This window comes from Chenopodium quinoa, unplaced genomic scaffold (assembly GCF_001683475.1).
Source record: "Chenopodium quinoa cultivar QQ74 unplaced genomic scaffold, ASM168347v1, whole genome shotgun sequence".
Classification (NCBI taxonomy): Eukaryota; Viridiplantae; Streptophyta; class Magnoliopsida; order Caryophyllales; family Amaranthaceae; genus Chenopodium; species Chenopodium quinoa.
This window is the reverse complement of record NW_018742484.1, coordinates 3,334,211-3,354,377: the sequence shown is the minus strand read 5'-3', so window position 1 is coordinate 3,354,377 and position 20,167 is coordinate 3,334,211. Positions and strand designations below refer to the sequence as shown.

Genomic DNA, 20,167 nt, shown 5'->3' with positions numbered 1-20,167 from the left:
TAACAAGCTCTTATTCTATAAGTACGGTCGCACAATCGTTATATATGACCTTGAAACCCAAGAAACATGGGATCTAGTAACACCAGGTGTACATGGCTGTGATGTTATTTCTGCTTACAAGGAAAGCCTAGTTTCAGTTCTTGATCGTAAGATGTGGGAAAAGCAAGATGAAAACACAAGCTGATATTTATCTTTTTTTATTTTTAGTAATAACGGTCATTGTACGTAGCAAGATACCTACACCTTATGCTATGAATATTAGATGACTAAATTTAAAATTGTGTGATGTATGGTTCGTTTATCTTATTTTATGTATGATGCTATGAGAACACAAGTTGATATTTATCTATTTTAATCAATGTAAAGTATTCTCTATCAAAAGGAATTATATAGCTCTTATAGCATATAACTTAATCGATAAAATGTGTTACTTTGTACGACTGCTTGTCCCAAAAATCAATCAATAAGTATAAAAATATGTTGTAAACAAAATCCCATTTACTAATTCACAAAAAAAAAAAGCTCATTTAAAGCGAAAGACAATACTCCGTATGGTTCACATTTTCATAACACTACATCCGTTTGCTATATTTATATTAACTCTAAGAACCTGTTATGTTCACTTTATTTTTATTTATTTCAATTGTAAAAATAAGGTCTAATAAGTGAACAAAACACACTCTAACTCTCTGTTTTTACTAACCTACAAAGATAAATATTCTAGAGAGTATATGCATAGAGTATCATGTACTCTGTATAATATAAACAATTTTTTAATCCGTCTTAATATTTCTATTTTTAATCTATCAACTTTTATAAAAAAAAAACAAGTAATAAAGGTTCGATAATGCTTGAGAATGATTATATGTGTACGTCGATATATTGTAACTATTTAAAGGTCAAAGTAGCGTGTGCGTCCATATAGTGTAACTATTAATACACATCAGCAAGCAGTAAAAGAACTATACTATGGAACTATACTATGGAACAGAGGGAGTAGCATTTACTCTTGTACAATTTCCCAATCTAGCATACACATCAGCACGCAGTAAAAAAAATCAGTTTTTTTTAAAGCTGTATCTGGAAAGAGAGGATCATTCAAAAAAAAGAAAAAAAAGGTGAGAGTAGAAAGAGCCAAAGAGCGTCGTTCCTTCTTCCCAAGTGCTACTAGTAGAACACAACCAAGCTAAATTCAGGGCAAAGGATTTTGGGGGCAATTTTAAACTTTTCCAGAAATTCCACTCAATTTCTCACTCGCTAGGTAATTAATCCTTGTCTCATTGACTTTCATTGCTTAATTCTTTCGATTTTTTTCTTTTTTTTTTTGGGTTAATTTTTACATTTTCTAGTTAAATTGCATAATTGAGGAAATTTGCAAAGCTGAATTGGTTTATGGTGTAATTTGGAAGAGAAACGGATAAAATTCTGGGAAACTGATAGCTGAATGTTGCTATTTCAGGATAGGTTATCGTTAATCCTTTTTAATTTTGAATTAAATGGGTGAAGTAGAGAGGGAACCGTATTATTTGGTCATTTAGGGTTATTGCTGTTTCTTAATTTGATTGTTAGTTGTTGAATGTTTGAAAAAATACTTTGAATTTAGAAGCTATACCAAAATGGTTTATATCTGAATAATTGTTGCAAAAAATTAGGAATATAATTAGTGGTCTACTGAGGGTGGAATTTGAAACAGTGGGTCATGCCGGAACGATTCGAGTCGAGAAGTTTTTGAGGCATGGTCTTTTAGAACATTTATCAGGATCATGGCTTCATTATTGGTTAAGAATAGTTGTGGCATTTTGTTATGATGTAGCCCCTATTTGTTTGAAAGAATTTGGCTGGAAAAGAAAATAATGGAAATGTTTTTCTTATTATGTTTCCATGTTTGGTTTGCTAAATGACATGAGACTTCATAAGAAAGGAAGAGGAGTGGAAGGAAGCCCCTTTACAAAATTTTCATTGTAAAATCAAATTTTCTTTTCCCCTCCCTTCCTTCCACCTTTTTTGCTTTACTATTATTGAACTAAAGAAAGCTTTAGTATGTGTTTCTCATAATTGGCTGAACATCCCATTACCCCGATTTTTCTAGTGACGCCTGCGTAAGGTGGGATATGGGGGCATTAGTATACAATCTGTACATAGCCTTACTGCCTTTACTCATATAAATGCAAAGAAGCATTATTAGTTTGATTTCATCGTTGTAAATAAGCAGTATCCATGATAAGATTTTGTGGTTAAAAGAACTTTATATTGCTGCACTTTGCTTCTTATTGGAGACAGAAATGATATCTCACACTTAAAATCAATGTAAGTGGTTATCTGTTAGAGCAACCTCTGATGTCATAACTTCAAGATAGCTGTTAGCCTGTTAGAGCTATCTGTCCCTAAATAATTGGTTTCATTTCTACTTTGGTATGTCCCAAAATTATACTTCATAGTCCACTTTCTAAATTTTCTTTGTAAAACTTGCTACTTCTTTGTCTTCTGCTTAATGATAATTTTAAGTAATGATTACTTTGTGGCATGCTAAAGAAGTAAGAACTTACTTGAAGAAGGATATTTATAGTAATTCAACCTAATTTCTTGAAAATGACCTTCAGTTAGATGTGGCCTATTGTATAGGACAAAAGGAGTATATTGGAACATCAGATTTGATCCAATGTGGAATCTCGTTGATGGAGATACAGCACACGTCATGTTAAAAGAGAACTTGTGGCTTGGGAACTGTGAAATCTGAGGTATGGCTTTGTGCTGTCTGCTCTTACTGAAACAACTGAAATTTGGATTATATGTTTCATGAGAACTCTGGATAGAGGTAATCGCATATATTGACAGCATATGTCCACTGCTTGAGTTTCCTTTTCAATTGCAATTTGCTATGAGTAGGGAAATTTTGAGATAAGAATATATAGATAGATGAGTGCATTGTGTAGATATGAAAATTTTCATGCGCATGAAGATAAATGTCATGCTGCACTTGCAATTGGTTAGCAGGAGTGCGCATGAAGATTATTGGCCTCTTACATTGCTTGGAATGCATTATGGATTAATAAATTAAGAGTACACATTAATGGAATTTTTACTATCAAAACAAACCATTCTTAAGGGGATTTCGGAATAGGGTATAGCTGTATAGACTTGAGGTAATGTTAGCATTAGATAGTTATGATGCATAATTTATTACAACCTCCGTCACTTAATGACATTCATACTTGCCTTCAATGCTTATTCCGAAAAAAACTTTCACCTTTCTGTATATAAAAAAAACCTCGTTCATCCCCACACTTTCTCCTACTTTTCTTTCCTTATCCACATTTTCTCTTGCTTTTTTCTTTTACTATCCACTTTTTTTTTTTTTTTTTTTTCCTTTTCTTTTTATCCCTGATATATTTTTAAAAATTGGGTATACATTTTGTAGGGGACTATAGAGTAAATACATGCAACATTACAATGTGTGTGTGTTTATAGGTATTTTATGTTCATTTGTTTACTTAAAAATTATTTTAATGTTGACATATGGATTTTATAGAAATTAGATTAGCAGATTTGGACTTGTATTCTTAGTTCAATTATCTAGATTCTTGAGTTTTTATAAAATGAGAATCTTGACTACTATATTGATGGTTTTGTTTATTTAATGCAGAAGATTAATTTGGTCAATTGGTTGAGTACATGCAAAGAAGAGCGAGCCAAATTAATGAAGGAGAAAAAGGAGGCTTAAACCATTTTGGGCCGGACAGACTATCCAAAGTTTGATGCTTGTTCTATGTAGCTCTCTAGCCAGTCACAAGGCTCCCATTCTTCAAACGTTACAAAATATATATTCTTGGATCTTGATATCCCTAAGTTTTCTCACCAACCATTTGCTCCAAGTTCTAGCGGCAATTTGAGGTTTTTGCACCTTTATTCTTTAAAGTACGCTGCTTATTTTTTCTCTGATTGATTTTTTTTTTAGTGCATTTTATTGTGGTCATTTGATTATTCTACTGCATTGAATGTCTAATTTATTGTTAGTTTTCTGTGTGTATTGATTTTCTGTGAATGAGAGTCAAGCGTGTTTGCTGCTGCTGTTGTAGATCTTATTTGATACCTAAATTGATCCAATCTTTCACCAAATGTGTAAACATGTCATTTGAAAGATTACTCTAGATCACCGGATTCTGTAGCAAATTTGGCTACTTCTTATAATTCCTTGTAGCTCCACATCCGTTAATTGTAGTATGGAAAATTCTATATGGTGGCCTCTAATTATTGCATTTATCGGTGGTATTTTTTTTTTTGGGCCATATTCTAAAGTGACCCTTTGCTTTCGTATATATCTCCAATGTGCCCTTGTATTTGTTTTATAATTAACCTTAAGTTAAATAAATAAAATTACCACCTTTCGGGTGCGGTGGGTTGTTTTGGGTGGGTGGGTTGGTTTTAGGATGAGTGGGTTTGTTTTGGGTGGGTAGGGGTGGGGTGAGGTGGGTTTGGGGGTGGGTAGGGTGGGTTGGGGGTGTGGTTGGATTTGTTTTAAATGCAGTGGTGGTGGCTGGATGGCAGTGGTGGCAAGACTGGCAACTAGGTGGTGATGGTTGGATTAATTAGGAGGGTAAGGTAGTAATTTTACTTATTGGAACTAAAGGTTTACCATCAACACCAAAAGTTAGCCATATAACATCTATAAGGGCATGTTAGAGATATTTGCAAAAGTAGTGGGTCACTTTAGAATATGGCAATAGTAAATTTCCAACGTATACAAAGTGCAATAATTAGAGGCCACTAGGTAGAATTTCCCTTATTTTGTTAGAAATTCTAGTCAAATTGATATTCCAATATGAGGAAATATGATTTAGAGTTTGCATTTTCTTAGAGAGTAGTATTAAATTATCTGAGCGGTTGCTTGGGTTTTGTTAATCATTGAAAAGTTGGTTGACATTTCAAAAATACGAGAAGAGGCTAAATAACTATGTAAATGAGTTAGTGAAATTTTATAATCAGGATATTTATCTGTGAATAAACTGTTTTCCAAGTCATTTGACAAGATTGTTGTAAGAGTGTATAGTGAGGCATTTTCTAGATAATGGCTGAAAACTCAATGGAAGTGGGTTATAACACTTTTATTTTTATTTTTAAGGACAACTTGTTCCCTGTTTTTGTTCTTGTACTTTTTTCTGATTGGTTATCTGTGTAAAAGGATAGTTATAGCACTTTTATTTTTAAGGACAACTTGTTCTCTGTTTTTGTTCTTGTACGTTTGCTGATTGGTTATCTATGTAAAAGGATAAATACCCTTTCTTCTTGCTCCTCAACTATTTTTTTTCCTCCTCCCCAAATGGCTTTGCGTCATTTCTTATTATTTTCCTCCTCTGTTTGCCAACCCTTGATGTCTCCAATTATGCGCCACAACTTTTCCACTGTTACTAATAGCCAGATCTAATGGACCCTGGGGAGAGTTAATGGAGGATGGATAAATAAAGTTGTGGTTTTTGTAGATATCCACAATGGCATTGGCCTTTTTGGCAGAGAGATGGAGGAGGGAAGATATGTTGGTAGATGATAGACGGCAGAGGTGTAGTTCTAAATGAGGTGGTGAATGTGGTGATGAAAGTTAGAGTAATAGTAGCATTGATGGATGTCCAAGAAGAGGAAGGTTAGGGGAAAGATAGAAAGAGGAGGAAGAGAAGATAGAGGTTCATTAGTCAGAGTCTCTAAGAGATTGGGATATAGTATATGTTAATTTGCTACTCGTATTGACATAATTAATGCGTCCTCTTGACCTCCTATTTTTAGGCACCTCATTGTATCCATAGAATGATAGAAATGTTAATCTTATCTAATTAGCAAAGACCACATCTGTATTCAACATCTCCAATAGGTTATACTACTAATCCTAATGGCTAAGCACTTAGAAGTTAGATAAAGGCCGAGATATGTGGTTATGTTGCAGGATTGTTCCTGAACACGTTTTAGTGCATAGTAAATTAATCATATGGGAGTATTGGTGTATTTATACATCTAAGAATACCTCCTCTCTGTGTCAAAAAAAAAAAAAAAAAAAAAGAATCCCTCCTCTCTCTCTCTCTTTCTCTCAAGCAATTTGTATTTTTCTGCCATGTTTAACAATAAACGTATTCATTTGTTCTGTAGTGTTGCCCCTCTTAAATCTAAGTCAGAAACCTGTGGCTAGATTTGGGCTTGTATGCCTATACTCTTGTAGGGTAGAGTGGGTTCATTGGGGAGCCTCTCAAGTGTGTGCTTCCTGGGACTTGGGGAATCTCTTAGGTGAAATATCCTGAATCCCATATAGAGGTTTTCTCTATCCTTTTCTGAATACAAAGAAGTGGATATTAAAACAAAAATATCAAAATTTAAAATACTTTATTTTGGAACCTCATGTACAATATGGACTGTATGTGCAGCCCATTGTAATCATCTTGGTTTTTAAAAGGTCAAGGCGTAAGAGGTACAAGTATTGTAAACCTGAGTGCCGAGGCATGAGGCTGAGGCTCACACATCAAAGACTTTAGGTGCTAAGTTTTGGGGGAATGAAAAGTGCTTTGCCTCTAATAATTAAAATTCTAATTTAAAATTGTTACTAATGGCTATATGATTCCTGCTAAAGATTATTCCCAGTAGCAATGCAATGTTCTTCTGTTGTTTTGTCCGATATTAAGTTTGTAGATGAACCTAGTAGGCTATTTATTCTTTAAAAAGTCGCTAATGCTGCTGCAGATTGTGCCATTATTGAATTGACTGGACGGATATATATAGGACATGTCCACTGACACTACAAAGGAAAATGCCTCTATTGTTGATTCTTATGTATCTCGGAAGCATGATGCCAAGAATTTGGAAGAACCAGGTATTTTCATGATGAGTTTATTCCTCTTTGGCTTGATTCAAGCAATCTATTTTGCAAAAGTCACTAGATTATAATTCCGCAAGGAAAAAATTCTGTCAAGATTTGTTGGCCTTACTGTTGTGGTTTTACTATTGATCATTTTTTTTTTCCAGCAGTTCAGTTTGTAGTTTCCTTCTTGAATTTTGAGGCTTTTAAAGTTTGATGCCTGATTAGTGAATATGTCATTGTGTGTCTGCCTGCACACTGTATTTTTCCTCTTCGTTTTCCTTGACCTCTTGTGCTTTCTAATACGTGTAAGTACATTTGAGTAATCTTTTTTATGATTTTTGGGTAAGCATGTCTACAGAACTGCGCTAACTAAAACTTTACCAAAGAGTGAAAATTTTGGTTTATGAGAACAGTGGTTGAGAACATCCAGGATTTTAGAGAATACTGAAAATGAATAGCAGATGCTGTGAAGGATGAGAGTTAACCGAGTACATAAGCCTTTTATAATTTACCTGTTATTTTCAGTGAGTTCTTGCTGTGAATAATATTTTATAGCTATATACTCTAGTCCGAAAATTTGGCATTCATGAGCTTCTCAAAGGCTACCAACTAGCAATTATGGCAATTTTCTCATTGATTGGAGTGAAAACAAGGGAGATCAGCTTGGTTTTTGTTATTTATTTCCCAATATCCATAAGGTCTAGGCTCTTTTTTAGTGGATAGTGCTCTTTAACCATTCTATCTTTGCTCCCAAACCACCTTTTTCTTACACATACTCTGTATCCATACTACCCCTGAAACAAGAGCTTACATCAAGTCGATTTCAGGAATGGAGGAAGTATATATTGTTTCTTCCCATAACCATTTAATTTACATATTTTAATTATTTTTTACACATGTTGTAAACACTAACAACTTACTTTTGTTTTTGACAACATATGCTATTTTTAAACCAGCAAAATGTTGTTTTTAAAACCATGTATAAGAGTAGTTTTTATAGAATCAGTAAATGTACATATTTGGATATTTTTATAGAAACTATTTTATTTAACATGCTTTATTTCAAAGTAGTTAACAAATAACATTGCTGAATATGAAGAAAAAGCATAATTTGATAAATCTTTCCATCATGACATGTTAAGCCTAGGTTATTTTCATACCAATCATATGTTATTTTCTACAGCTTGATGTTGGTTTTTAGTTGAATTTCATGTAATATTCAATAGAGTTCCTGGAGCACATAGAGCATGGTGCTCTAGGGTGTACCTAAAATTTTGTGATCTATTCCCGTCTAAGGAGGTGAGGAGGTAGAAAGATGCATGTGCTATGCATGACCTTTCCACCATGTTTCCACATTTACGTCTTGGTAATATAAGAAAGTGTTGAATATCCCTTTTAAGTATTTTAAAGTCTTATTGTAAGGACTTTTTGATGTCTATATCTTGAAACGGTTTAGAAGTGGTGACATGCAACCCATCGACATTTCTGTATGTCATAGACCACATTGTTATAGAAACATTATGCATTCCAAGGCATCTATATATGTGGATTTCTTGTTAGGTCATGATGCCTAATTGTTTGTTCAATGCAAAAGGGAAATTTCTCTCTTAGATAAGGAAGAGCAAATTTTGAATGTATGTCATCAAGTAGTTGGTACCGGCTTATATTTAAACCTAGGTCAACGAACTTTAATGTAAAGGTGTAAAAGCAAGAAGACACAGAACACTTTTTATCCATTACTAAATTTTAAAATCATTAAGGCATAGCAAGAAAAGGTCTCAAGGATGCACTAATTAGTACTCCCTCTGTTTTATTTTTTTAAAAGCTACACTTGCTATTTTTGTCTGTGTTTTGTAAAAGCTACACTTCCTCTTTTGGAAACCATTACAATTTAATAATATATCTTTATCCACTAATGGTCCCCACTCACTCTTACTTTATCATTTCTCACTCATCCAATACTCTCTCTCACACCACTTTACTTTTCAATAAAATAATAACCCACTATCTTTTCTTACAATTTTTTGTTACTTTATCTACCCCACTAACATCTTATTTTATTTAACCTCACAATCCCAACTATACGGAGGAAGTAAAAGACAAAATCAATCAAAGAGAAAAATATAGAACTCAAGCAATACCTAATGAAATAATTGTAACTTGAGCACACAACTTTGAGGTTAAGCGACTGATGACTTTATAAAGCTTTTATTGTTGTCTAGTGTGTATTATGCATGTAAAAATATTTTTTTTAATTGCTATATTAATTTATTAACTTTAATTTTTAATTTGTTCGCTTAGCCTTTTGAATCATTTTTGTTTATTTAGCTCTCTGAAGTTGAGTTATGATTGACTTTTGCCAGCTTTGAATACCTCTACCTCGTTACTTGCGAACAATTTTCATTAGTATGTAGCCAATTTTTACTCTTTATTAAGACTTTAGAGGTTCAGTACAATTCAAGTATAAAAATAAAGTTGATATTGACATTGATGATCAGATAGTAAATGATGCAATTCTAGTTTGTAACAAAAGGTGATAAGAATCATAAAATTATTAGCATGAAGACTAATTTTGGTATAAGGATTGTAAATATAGTACTTTCTCTCTTCCAATTTGTTAGTCCCATATAAATTTTCACGGTTTTCAAGATAGTCGAAAAACATAAATATCTCCAATTTAACACGCATAAATAATAAAAAAATTTGATATTGTTAAAGTAGACATTATAATGAACCTAACAAGATCCCACTTGACTATGTTATTTCTTATAAATTATTGAGGATTTGTGTTCAAAGTTTTATAGTTTAACCCCAAAAAATACAACGAGATAAACAAATAGGGATAGAAAGAGTAGGTGTTTAAGCTTCTAAAAGTCAACTTTAGGATAATTTAGATGTAGTGATGTAAAGTATTCACCACACAGGGAAGCTATTTATTAGTGGAGAACCGGACTTACAATTGGACATGTGGAGACGGTCAATGCAGTTTTGAGAATGTTCATGGAGTTTTTGGTTATGGAGGATGGAATGACTTCTAATGAATTTCAATTCAAAAATTGGAACTAACTTAGTTGTCTTAATTGCACGATATCAAAGGAAATTGTTGTTACACAATACCGGCTTCTAGCCCTTGATTTTCATATTTAATTGACTCTGATGGAATAGACGTTAGGTGAGCAAAGGATTAGAGTTTATTGGGTCTGAATTTTGAAGGCTACTATAATTGAATAGTTGATGAAGCTGTTGGGGTGCTAGATGAAGAATTGTATTTCTATAGTGGAAAAAATGGTTTATGGGAAAATGTATGGAAATTACCAATGCAAAAGGACATAACATGGCTCAATAAGGATGTAAATAAGGCAATTATTAAGAAAATAGAATGCTTGGCTTTGAATGAATGTAGAGATTAACAAACTATTGCAAAGTATGGTACATGCTAAAGGTAAGATGAAAGAAGACAAGAAGTTATTCTGAAGATAAATTAAGTGAAAGGTGTATAAATATGTATACGAAAAATTGGACTAGAGTTGTTGCAAAAGAGATCAATAAGATAGCAAGAAAAATACAAGCAATGACCAATGGCTTATTTATGGTGCGGTGTATGAAGGATGAAAGCCAAAGGATTCTTGTTTAAGATAGAGAGGTTGTGAACAGATCAACATAATACTTTGATGAGTTGTATAGAGGACATCTTTCTCGAGGATGAAGAAGTCAAATTGGGCAATATGTGGAGGAATTAAAAAATATTGGTACAAAAGGCTTAGAAGATAAGAAAGTTAAAGGAAGTAATTGGCTCAAATGGTAATCTTGTTGAGGTTTTGAGATGCCTAGGGAGGGATGTTATTGATTGGTTAATGGTTCTATTGAAAAAAAAAAAATTGGAGGACAAACAAGAACCACAAAGGATAGAGAAAAAAGACTTTCCTACCTTATAAGAATGAGGGATATACACAAAGAAATAAAGCTTATGAGTCATACCATGAAATCATAGCTGGAACACCAATCTTTCAAAGCATCCATCTTAGTAGTAATCTTAAAACATAAGGATATATTTTAAAAATATTCGATTGCATTTGTATGTGCAAGGCTGAATTTTTAATCTTGTTTTTGAACTTGTGCTTTGAAATATTGTTGGCCTTTAACTGAATGAAATTCTTTAATATGTTATAGCTCATATCTAACACTTTATATTTTCCATTCAGCATTATACATGTATAAAAGTTTTATTTTATGTGTGGACTGATGTCGGACAAAACTAAGTTGTAATCTCAGATAGTTCCAGCTGTAGAGCAAATGAGGAGAGAGACCCACCTAAGACAGAAGATAAGGGGCACAGGGATTTGATGAACAATTCAGATATGGTTTTAAAAGATAAAATGTGCAATACAAAGTACTTTATCATTAAGAGCTTGAATCATGAAAATATCCAACTCTCAGTTGAAAAGGGAATCTGGGCTACCCAACTCATGAATGAACCCATACTGGAAGAAGCTTTTCATGTAAGATTGCTTCCTTTGATGTGATGATGTCTTGTATCAATGTTGTATTTTATCGAGATTCCCTTATCTTGCAGAAATGTCGTAAAGTAATTCTGATATATAGTGTTAATTCAAGCGGATTCTTCCAAGGGTATGCACAGATGATGTCTTCTGTTGGCCGGAGGCGGGAGAATGTTTGGACACAAGGAAGTGGTGCTAATAATCCATGGGGACGCAGTTTTAGAGTCAAATGGTTGCGTTTAAGTAATTTGCCATTCCACAAAACTAACCATCTGAAAAATCCACTGAATGAATACAAACCTGTCAAAATAAGCAGAGATTGCCAGGTTAATAATGCATGAACTATCTTTTGCCTCCCCTGCTCAACTTTGAACAGAGTTTAAGTTGAATTAAAATATTTCAATTATTATCAGGAGGTACCTCCAGAAATTGGGGAAGCACTTTGTCAACTTATTGATAGAGAACCTGAAGAGGACCTAAGTCTGAAAAGGTAGAATGATAGGTCAGAGCAAAGTTAGTCAGGTTGGATGTGCTATTTGTGATTTGTTATTTACTCTATTTCAGGGACGCATTTCTTGTGAGGAGGCCTTGTGTGGAGTCTGGATATTGTTTTCCTGAAGAGGGGTATGTTGCTCCTTCTATGGATATGACTTGGACCACAAAATCCATGCTCTACTCATCTTATCTTTATCAATATCATACTGAAGCAAGTGGGTCCCTTGTCGCACACCACAAACCTGTTGGATTATATCCTCCCAAGAGTCTGCCTGTCTCAGGAAGTAAAGGTTCACTGACTAGGCAAGCACATTGTAAAGGAAGTGCTTTAGACTCACCAGCTGATCAAAAAGTTTCTTCTCAAGTTGATGGCATGCGGATGTCTAGTGAAATGAGTCCTCTATGTAGTACTCTTTCTGAAGATGAGTTTCTTGAAATGGTATGGTCCTATCTTAGCTACTTTAGTTTTCAAGAGGCTCATATACAATATTCTTTTCAGCTTATAATTACTATTTTCTGCTGCTGATTGAATTATTTTAGAATTTTTGAAATTTATAGCTGCAGTAGTAATATTGTATAGTCATCTTGCTAAAGCCTTTCCTTTGTATATACAGTTTTCACAAATATATGAATTATGAAATGTTAAATTCAGGGATAAGATATGGGAATATTACTGACATTGATCCAACCTTTTTCTTAATCTGCAATAATAATTCCACTTTCAGAAGTCAATGTTCATAATCTTATCTTTTGTTAGTTTTAATGAAAATGCACCCAAATTTACATCATTAGTAAAGGTGCCGAACTGCTGATTTGGTAATCATAATTCAAAATTTGGATGTGTAAACAACTCCCCCCTTCTCTCCTTCTCCCTCTCTCTCCACTCAATTCCCCTTTCTTGCTCCTGGAGTCCTGGCCAGCCTTTCGGAATGGCAATGACACCCTATGGACCATCCACCTCCACTGATAGTTGTTACAGCTATCTCTATCACCCATATTTCCCTCTCATCTTTCTCTGATTCCCCGCTCACCGCGTTATAGGTGATTTTATCTGAGAATGAATCAAGGAAGAGAGATCATTAATTCAATGAATTCTTCTTGGGCTCTTGATTCTGATTGTTTTGAATATTTGTGGAGAGTTGAATTTGATTCTTGAGCCAATTGCATAGAATTTGTGGCTCTCATGAATATGCTTATTGGCTTATTGCTGTTGTGATAGTGGGTGGTAATGTTATTGAAGAGAAGATATGTAGCTGAGCAATGGTTGTTGGTAATGGTATTGATAATTCATCAAGATGATGATGAGATCAATGCTAGTTAGTTTTGATGATGCTAGTCTTGATGTCAGGTTAGTTCTGGAAGCTGTATTGATTGATTTGGGTGTCAAGGAACTAGGTTGTTGAATTTTGGTAGTTTTTATGGAAGCCATGACAAAGGGCTGATTATGAAAACAAGGGAAAGCTAACGAGGAAAGGGAAAGAGGTCAGGAAGGGGAAAAACGGAAAAGGACATATGAGAGTCTTTCTTTAAGGTATTCGCCATGGTTTGTGTGGACCAAGTTTTAAGTTTTCAAAATTAAATACATGAAGTGGGCTGCTCCATTTGGTCTCTTTGCATCATTTTGTCTTTTTGTACGATTTAGAGTTTCAGAACTTTTTTTGGTTAATATATGAAAATAAACGTTAGTATGTAAGATATTGTTGGGTTTATTTTAATTTAACTTTCAAAATATTATCTATTTATCAATTTATTACTACTCCCACCGATCATTTTTGTTTTTCTCATTTGGAATCTTGTAACTATTTATAAGTTGAGATTTCTCTCATTATATAAAACATAACAGTCGCATTTGATTCGTCTCAATGAGTAATTTATTAATATTCTATTACAGTATTTTTTACTAATATGCAACTATAGATTTTTATGGTCATAGTAATGTATTGGCAAACGTGCATAGTCGTGATGGGAAAAATAGGTTTGAAAGGAGTATTAGATAATTAATACTGACTATGCTTCTAATTTATTATCCTATTAGGAATCTTTAGAGATTTCAGTGCTTATGGAATCTATTGCTTTAAGGAATAATATATACTTACATAGGCATGTAGGATTTTGTTAGATTCGTTTTGATTTTTAGTTTACAGATATATATTTATATACTTTTTGTAATATGAAGTTTGAAAATATTTTAATTACATATATGCAATGGAAACTACGCTAAAAACAAATTGGACAAATAGAAAAAAACAAAGGAAGTATTTTTTATGGTTAAAGTTATACATCGGCAAATATGTTTAGTCAAAGTGATGTAAATAACCATAGAAGGGTGGCATGATATTTTGGAAACTTTTAGCTACCAAGCCAATCAAATATGAGGTTTTTCCGTTTAAAATAACATGGGGTTGAATTACTCATTTAAGTTTGTAAAGTGAGATAATTTTTGCAAGACGAGGACAAGGTTCGACCGGTAGTGCAAAATATTTTAATGTTTATTGTGAGCTTGATTATAGAGTTTTGCTAGTTTCCACTCCTGTTTTTGATTATTTGCAATAATATAGTGTGCATAAAGTTTAAGGAATTTTTTATAGGGAGGGGGACTTAAGTGGGAATGTTATCCCTACCTTTTAAAAAGTATGGGAAAACACTTGTGAATAGTGTGAGGACTATTATAACCTAAAAATGTTTGTTTACCTATATGCCTTTATTGATATGATGTTAATTACCTCTAAGATTTTTCTTGTATGATTTAATGATTAACTCTTATGAATAGTGTTTGGACATGTAATTATCTTTTGTTTTTTTTTACAAAAAAAAAAAAAAAAAAAAAAAAAAAAAAAAAACCTCTTAAGAATAGTGTGTGGAAATTTTTACCCCTAAAAATATTTGTTTACATATTTCTTCTCTTATGTTGCCAACTGAAAGAGCTTCTCGGACATGATTAGCTATGGCGTTGCGAGTGTTAGCCACCCTAGTAATATAAAGTATCATTAATGGGAGTATATCTAATTGTATTGGGAAGAGAAATAATGAAAAATAATGCAAGTGAGATTGTGGAAGGGAAATAATAAAATAGTATTGCATCTGAAATTAGTGGGAGTGAGAAATGACGAAATAGTTGTGGGTCTTTTTCAATTGTGAAAGCATTGCAATTAATCAAAAACAAAGGGAGTCCCTGATGAATTCTTTGGATAAAGTCTATTTCTTTGTTGAGAGAAGGCTAGGCTCGGAAGAGCACTTGGCTCCTAGTCAATCCTCGTGGGAGCCTTGACCAGTCTTACCTTGCAACAAGCTCCAATAAATATTGATTTTCTAAATTATTGCTCTTCTCATTGCATGAGTAATAGGGTTTTACTGTTTACAGACCACCACTTTTTACAAGCCCAATGAAGTCAAGGCTGCACGCTTTGTGCTTGGTTGGGGCCTCGGGGGGTATTGCTCAGAGCAGAACATACTTTAACAAGAAGTATCTAGTCCTTAGCTTTAATACTAAAAGGAAATCCTCAGTATAGAAACGTGGATTTCTGAACAATATACTATGTGACGCAAAATACTTTGAAGCACAAAAAGATCCCTACCTATGATAGGAGGTAAAATCTCCTGCAACTTTAGCTAATGTAGAATACCTAAATTGACCTGGAGCTTAGGTTCATACAACTTCAGCCTCCAAGCTGTAATGTTGGCTTGACTGACTGAGCCTGGGGACTTACATAGTTTGATTGGCTGATTTACAGCCTTGTTTATTTGATATCAGCTTGGCTATGGCTCAGGTTTTAGTGTTATCAAGAGCTCACATAGTTTGTGATCTGCCTCAGCTGACATATAACCTTATCCAGATGAAGCATGAATAACCAGATCTGGTTTTTTCTCTATGGACAAGCTTTATAGTATGTTAACCTGATTTTGTAATCTGGAAATCTTGCTGCAGTCTTACGAAGAATATCTGGAGGCTCATACTAGAAGCATCAAACAGGTAATTCATTAATCCATCCTGTTAGCAAGCATGCCTTTTCTCTTATTTTTGCATTCTTGGTATGAATTTTAGTGTGTAGTGACATTGCTTAACTTTGATTTACATCACTAAGTGGTCTCTTATTCCCTTTTATGACGTTCTTAAAAATTACAACCAATTCCTGACGGAAAATCAAAGAGGAATAAGAGTAGACAATTAGGAAAATTAGAGAACAGTCTTTAATTTGGAAGTTTGATTAGTTCATTTTTTTTTTTAGGCACTATTAGGGTTATTTTTCTTCCAATCTTCCATAAAAGTTAAACAATTTGTTTGGATAAAATTTTATGCGCATCTAGGCATTGAGGCGCAAGGCATTAGGGGTCATGCGCCTTTTGTAGTCTAGGCTAGGCAATTTCAATGAGGCGCCCAAGGATTTTTTTCAATTTTTTTATTTTTATTTTTATTTTTATTGTTTATTATGTGCGCCTCACTTCAATGTGGCGCGCCAGCACTGAGGCGTGCCTTAGGTGCAAGGAACTCCGAAATGCCTTGGTGCGCCTTGAGCCTTTTTATACATTGGGAATTATGAAAGGGAGAATTATTTTCACCCTTTACAAACTTATACCATCTTTAAACTTCATCAAGGGAGGTAGCATATTTACATAATCTGAAGGGAGGGGAGGGTAGAAGAAAATCAATTCCTCTGTTTAGGACTTTTGGGAAGAGATGAGAATTAGGAGAGGAAGGAATATTTTTTTTTTTTTTTTAAATCTTACAAAAGGGAGAATTATTTAACCCTTCACAAGCTCATACCAATTTTAAACTTCATCCATGGAGGTAGCATATTTACAAAAGCTGAGCCCCAAAAAAATTGGCCCTTAATCACTCTCTTCCCATGACCTCCTAGCCACTCGCTGCCACCACCAACCACCTTGCTAAATTTTTTGTCAATCTTCACCGCTAGCAATACCGCAACAACCCTTGCAATTACACCTGAAGATGTCTGCACCTCTCTTCATTACCGCACCTCTAGTGAAGACGAAGATAATACAAATCAAATAAATTGATGTAATTGCACCTCAACGAAAGAAAGATATAAATTCAGTCAATCGTTAATACGTACAATAGAGAGAGAAGGGGAAGAAAGAGAAAATTTTGGTTAGCTATCATGAGTGGCTGTGTGTAAGAGTAATCATAATACAGTTTTGAAGGATTTATTTAGGAAATTCTACATGGTGGCTTCCTGGTTTGGTTTGGGCTTTCTGCATGGTGGAAACAAGATTTTTTTATTTTTAGGGTTAATCTATATACATCTCCTTGTCAAAAAAAAGAAAAAAGTAAATTACATCTAGTGCCCTCATTGCTCTTAATACAGCTAACCCACCGTTGGAGAGAAAATTATGGGTTGTCATTAATGGATGTAAGAACATTTTAGTCAGTGTATTGTTTTGAAGGATTGTATAAATTTGGAAAATTCTACATGGTGGCCTTTTGGTTTGGGGTTTTCTGCATGGTGGAAACCACAAAAAAAAAAAAAAAAAAAAAAAAAAAAAGAAGTGACATTTTAAAGTGACCTTAGGGTGTAGTGTATTACATCTAGTGCCCTTATTGCTCTTACATTATTTGATTGTACTGACCATCCCCTTAGTGAATTACTCTCCACTTCCACGACCGATATCTCCTCACTGTCCCAACCACCTGCACAACCAACCCATGACTCCACCTTCACCGCCTACTCCAGCAACCTTCACCTCCAAATTCTAATTGTTTGCTCATAAATATAGGCAAATAAAGTGGTTCTAAGACCTTGTCCATTAGTATTCTAATTCAGATAGTTCCAGCTTCATTTCTAACTCTTAAAGTCCTAATCTCTACAAATATTGTGGATGTGAGACCATGTGTCACAAAGAGTGATGCAAATGTATGAACCTGCATTATTGAGGAAACTCCAAATTTGTGTACTTTGTCCAGTACTAGTACATAAATGGCAGAGGACAGAGGATTCAACTCAAGATTAATATTGATTGTTTGTCACTGGTATCATCTGATGAACCATTCTTTTCAAATTAAGGTTACCAAATCTTCTCTTATTTGGTTTGGGATATTACTAACAGTGTGTTTGGATAGATAATTGGGAATGAATAGAAGGGGAGGGAAGGAGAGGGATGAATGATGAGTTTTCCTTTCAAATCTCTCCATTGTTGGAGAGATCAATTTCTTACAATTTAATCCTTCCATTTCTCTCCCCTCCAATTCCCTTCCTTCATTTGTTATAAAATGAAAGATAATTCATCCCTCCATTTCCCTTCCGGCCTTCCCTTCCCTTCCTTTCCCTCCATTTCATTCAATCCAAACAAAATGTTCATTCTCCCTGCATCAAATTAGTAAATCAAGAAAAAGTCATGCAAGCCGCCTTCGGTTTTTATCATTATCAAGTATTACTTGTGCGTGCATGATGATGTGAGTGAGATTAAAAAGGAGCTGCTTGTCTTTAATCTTTATGCTTGCAATGATTTACCTTTTGTGTGTTAGTGGCATTGCATATCACTGGGCTACTGGTATCAAGCAAGTGTTTTAGGTGCTAAATTTTTCTATAATAATTTGCTGTTGTATTTTTAAGGCATGGTCTGCTGAGCTGGTTTATTTCCTAGATGCAGGCCTCCCTCTTGCGCCACCCCCCTCCTTACAAGAAAAAAAAAAGGCTTTGTTGTTAATTTGCAGATCAGAATTTTATATATACATGTGTTGTGGTATCTTTGATGAAGCTTGTGTAATTTACTTTCAGGTTGGCAGAAAATCACATGGAAAAGAAGATTCATCGAGTAAAGAGTGTGATGTTGATGACTTGTAAGCTACTAATTTCTTTCATTGGCTGTACAAAAGTAATGCAAGTATGTAACTGGTACTTATTGCTCTCTATCTTTGCAGACAAAGTCACAGTGAACATGGCAGTTCTCGCAAAAGATCTCGTCGTTGATCTTCCTGTATCTTTATCTTTGGTGCCAAAGGAGGGTAAATTTGCAAAATCAGTCTGGTGTCAAGTTGCTGGCTTGGTGGTGATACTTGTCTATCAAGATTTTCGAAGCATATACAGGAGTATTATGAGTTCTCTCCAGAACATAGAATTTATATTTCTTGTGTCTTTGTTCTGGCTGTAACATATTTTTGTAACTAATATATAGTACATTGGTTGTAGGATTAGAACCAAGCTGTACAGGAAAGCACCATTTATTCACCCCTGCTGGTTTTTTGGTGGATAGGGTTTTGGGATAGGAAAAGATAGGTATTGGTTATGTAGCTTCATTGAATTCATTTAAGCTGACTAAATCCTTCATTGTTAGTGAAGTAGAGAACAATATTGGGATTTCAAAATCTTAGAGGTGTAATTGTCAGTTGCTAGCTTTTAAGATACTAGTGAGTAGTGAGATAGTTTAGTAGACTTTTCTCTCAAAAATACAATATATTCTGATGGATTTAATAAACTAGTCATCATAAAGAATCGAAACTTTGTCTGGAGTCTGATCCCTTGAAGAACATAATATTTTCGTCTCTCTAAGATCACCCAATTGAAAGAAAACTAAGATCCCTTGAGGTAACGGTCCTTTATGACTTGGGTGTTTGAATCACTTAACTACTTGAAGTGATGTTGAAAATGAAGATACCCCTAGATTTGTGTGAAGAAAGAATTTGACGATTCAGGTTGAGACGGTAAATTATTGGTTTTTTTTTTTTTCGTTATCACGAGTGGCAAGCCTCAAAATATAATAGCAGAGCCTAGTACAAACTAAGAAAAAGAAAAACAAGCAACAAACTAAACGAAAAGCAAAACAACTACATTATTCAATTGTTCGAAACCAGCAGCAGTATATATGGAGCTCCAAGAGGCACCATCCTTGGTCTCGACACTCCCCCGCATGTCCTCCAATAAAACGATTCGAAGATCCTCCGAGACTGCCTCAAGGATAATAATAGGAACATTAGACGTCACTTCGTAATTGGCTAATCAATCTAATGGTAAGTTCCCAATCCCGCTTAGCAATTAGGGACTTACATTTGCGAATGAAATGAATATAAGGAGAGTTGGGGGGAGTACGATCCACCAACATTCGAATTATAGCTTCCGAATCTATACACTGTGATTTGGATCTTCCGATGTCCCGTATTCCAAGCTATGGCCATACCTCGCAAGACAGCAAGAAGCAAGAAGTTGTTTGCTCTGATTTATGGACACAGTACATTATTGTAAAATTGGATAAAGTTTTGTTCAAAACTAACCCAAGCAAAGATTAAAAACCAAAATTTCAATTTTAGAAAGAAAAATTTAGATTTAGGAGAAGGAAAGAGAAAATGAAGGTAGGGAGGGAGAATTTAACAATTGTGAAATATCTA

At 34.2% G+C, this 20,167-nt stretch overlaps 1 protein-coding gene across 5 annotated transcripts; it reads left to right on the top strand.

Annotated features, from left to right (window-relative positions):
• Positions 1 to 898: 898 nt before the first annotated feature.
• Positions 899 to 19,283, top strand: LOC110719414. 5 transcript variants are annotated; one of them, XM_021898351.1, is made up of 11 exons: positions 899 to 1,261; positions 2,623 to 2,738; positions 3,644 to 3,915; positions 6,718 to 6,847; positions 11,108 to 11,334; positions 11,409 to 11,660; positions 11,748 to 11,824; positions 11,899 to 12,268; positions 15,755 to 15,799; positions 18,564 to 18,625; positions 18,707 to 19,283. In XM_021898351.1, the coding sequence occupies exons 4-11, from the start codon at positions 6,760 to 6,762 to the stop codon at positions 18,753 to 18,755; spliced, it is 1,170 nt and encodes a 389-aa protein (XP_021754043.1). In that variant the 5' UTR covers positions 899 to 1,261; positions 2,623 to 2,738; positions 3,644 to 3,915; positions 6,718 to 6,759; the 3' UTR covers positions 18,756 to 19,283. The 5 variants fall into 5 exon arrangements, with proteins under 5 accessions (XP_021754043.1, XP_021754045.1, XP_021754041.1 ...); XM_021898353.1 differs by having other exon boundaries at positions 900 to 1,261; positions 3,647 to 3,891; XM_021898349.1 differs by having other exon boundaries at positions 900 to 1,261; positions 3,644 to 3,891.
• Positions 19,284 to 20,167: the final 884 nt, after the last annotated feature.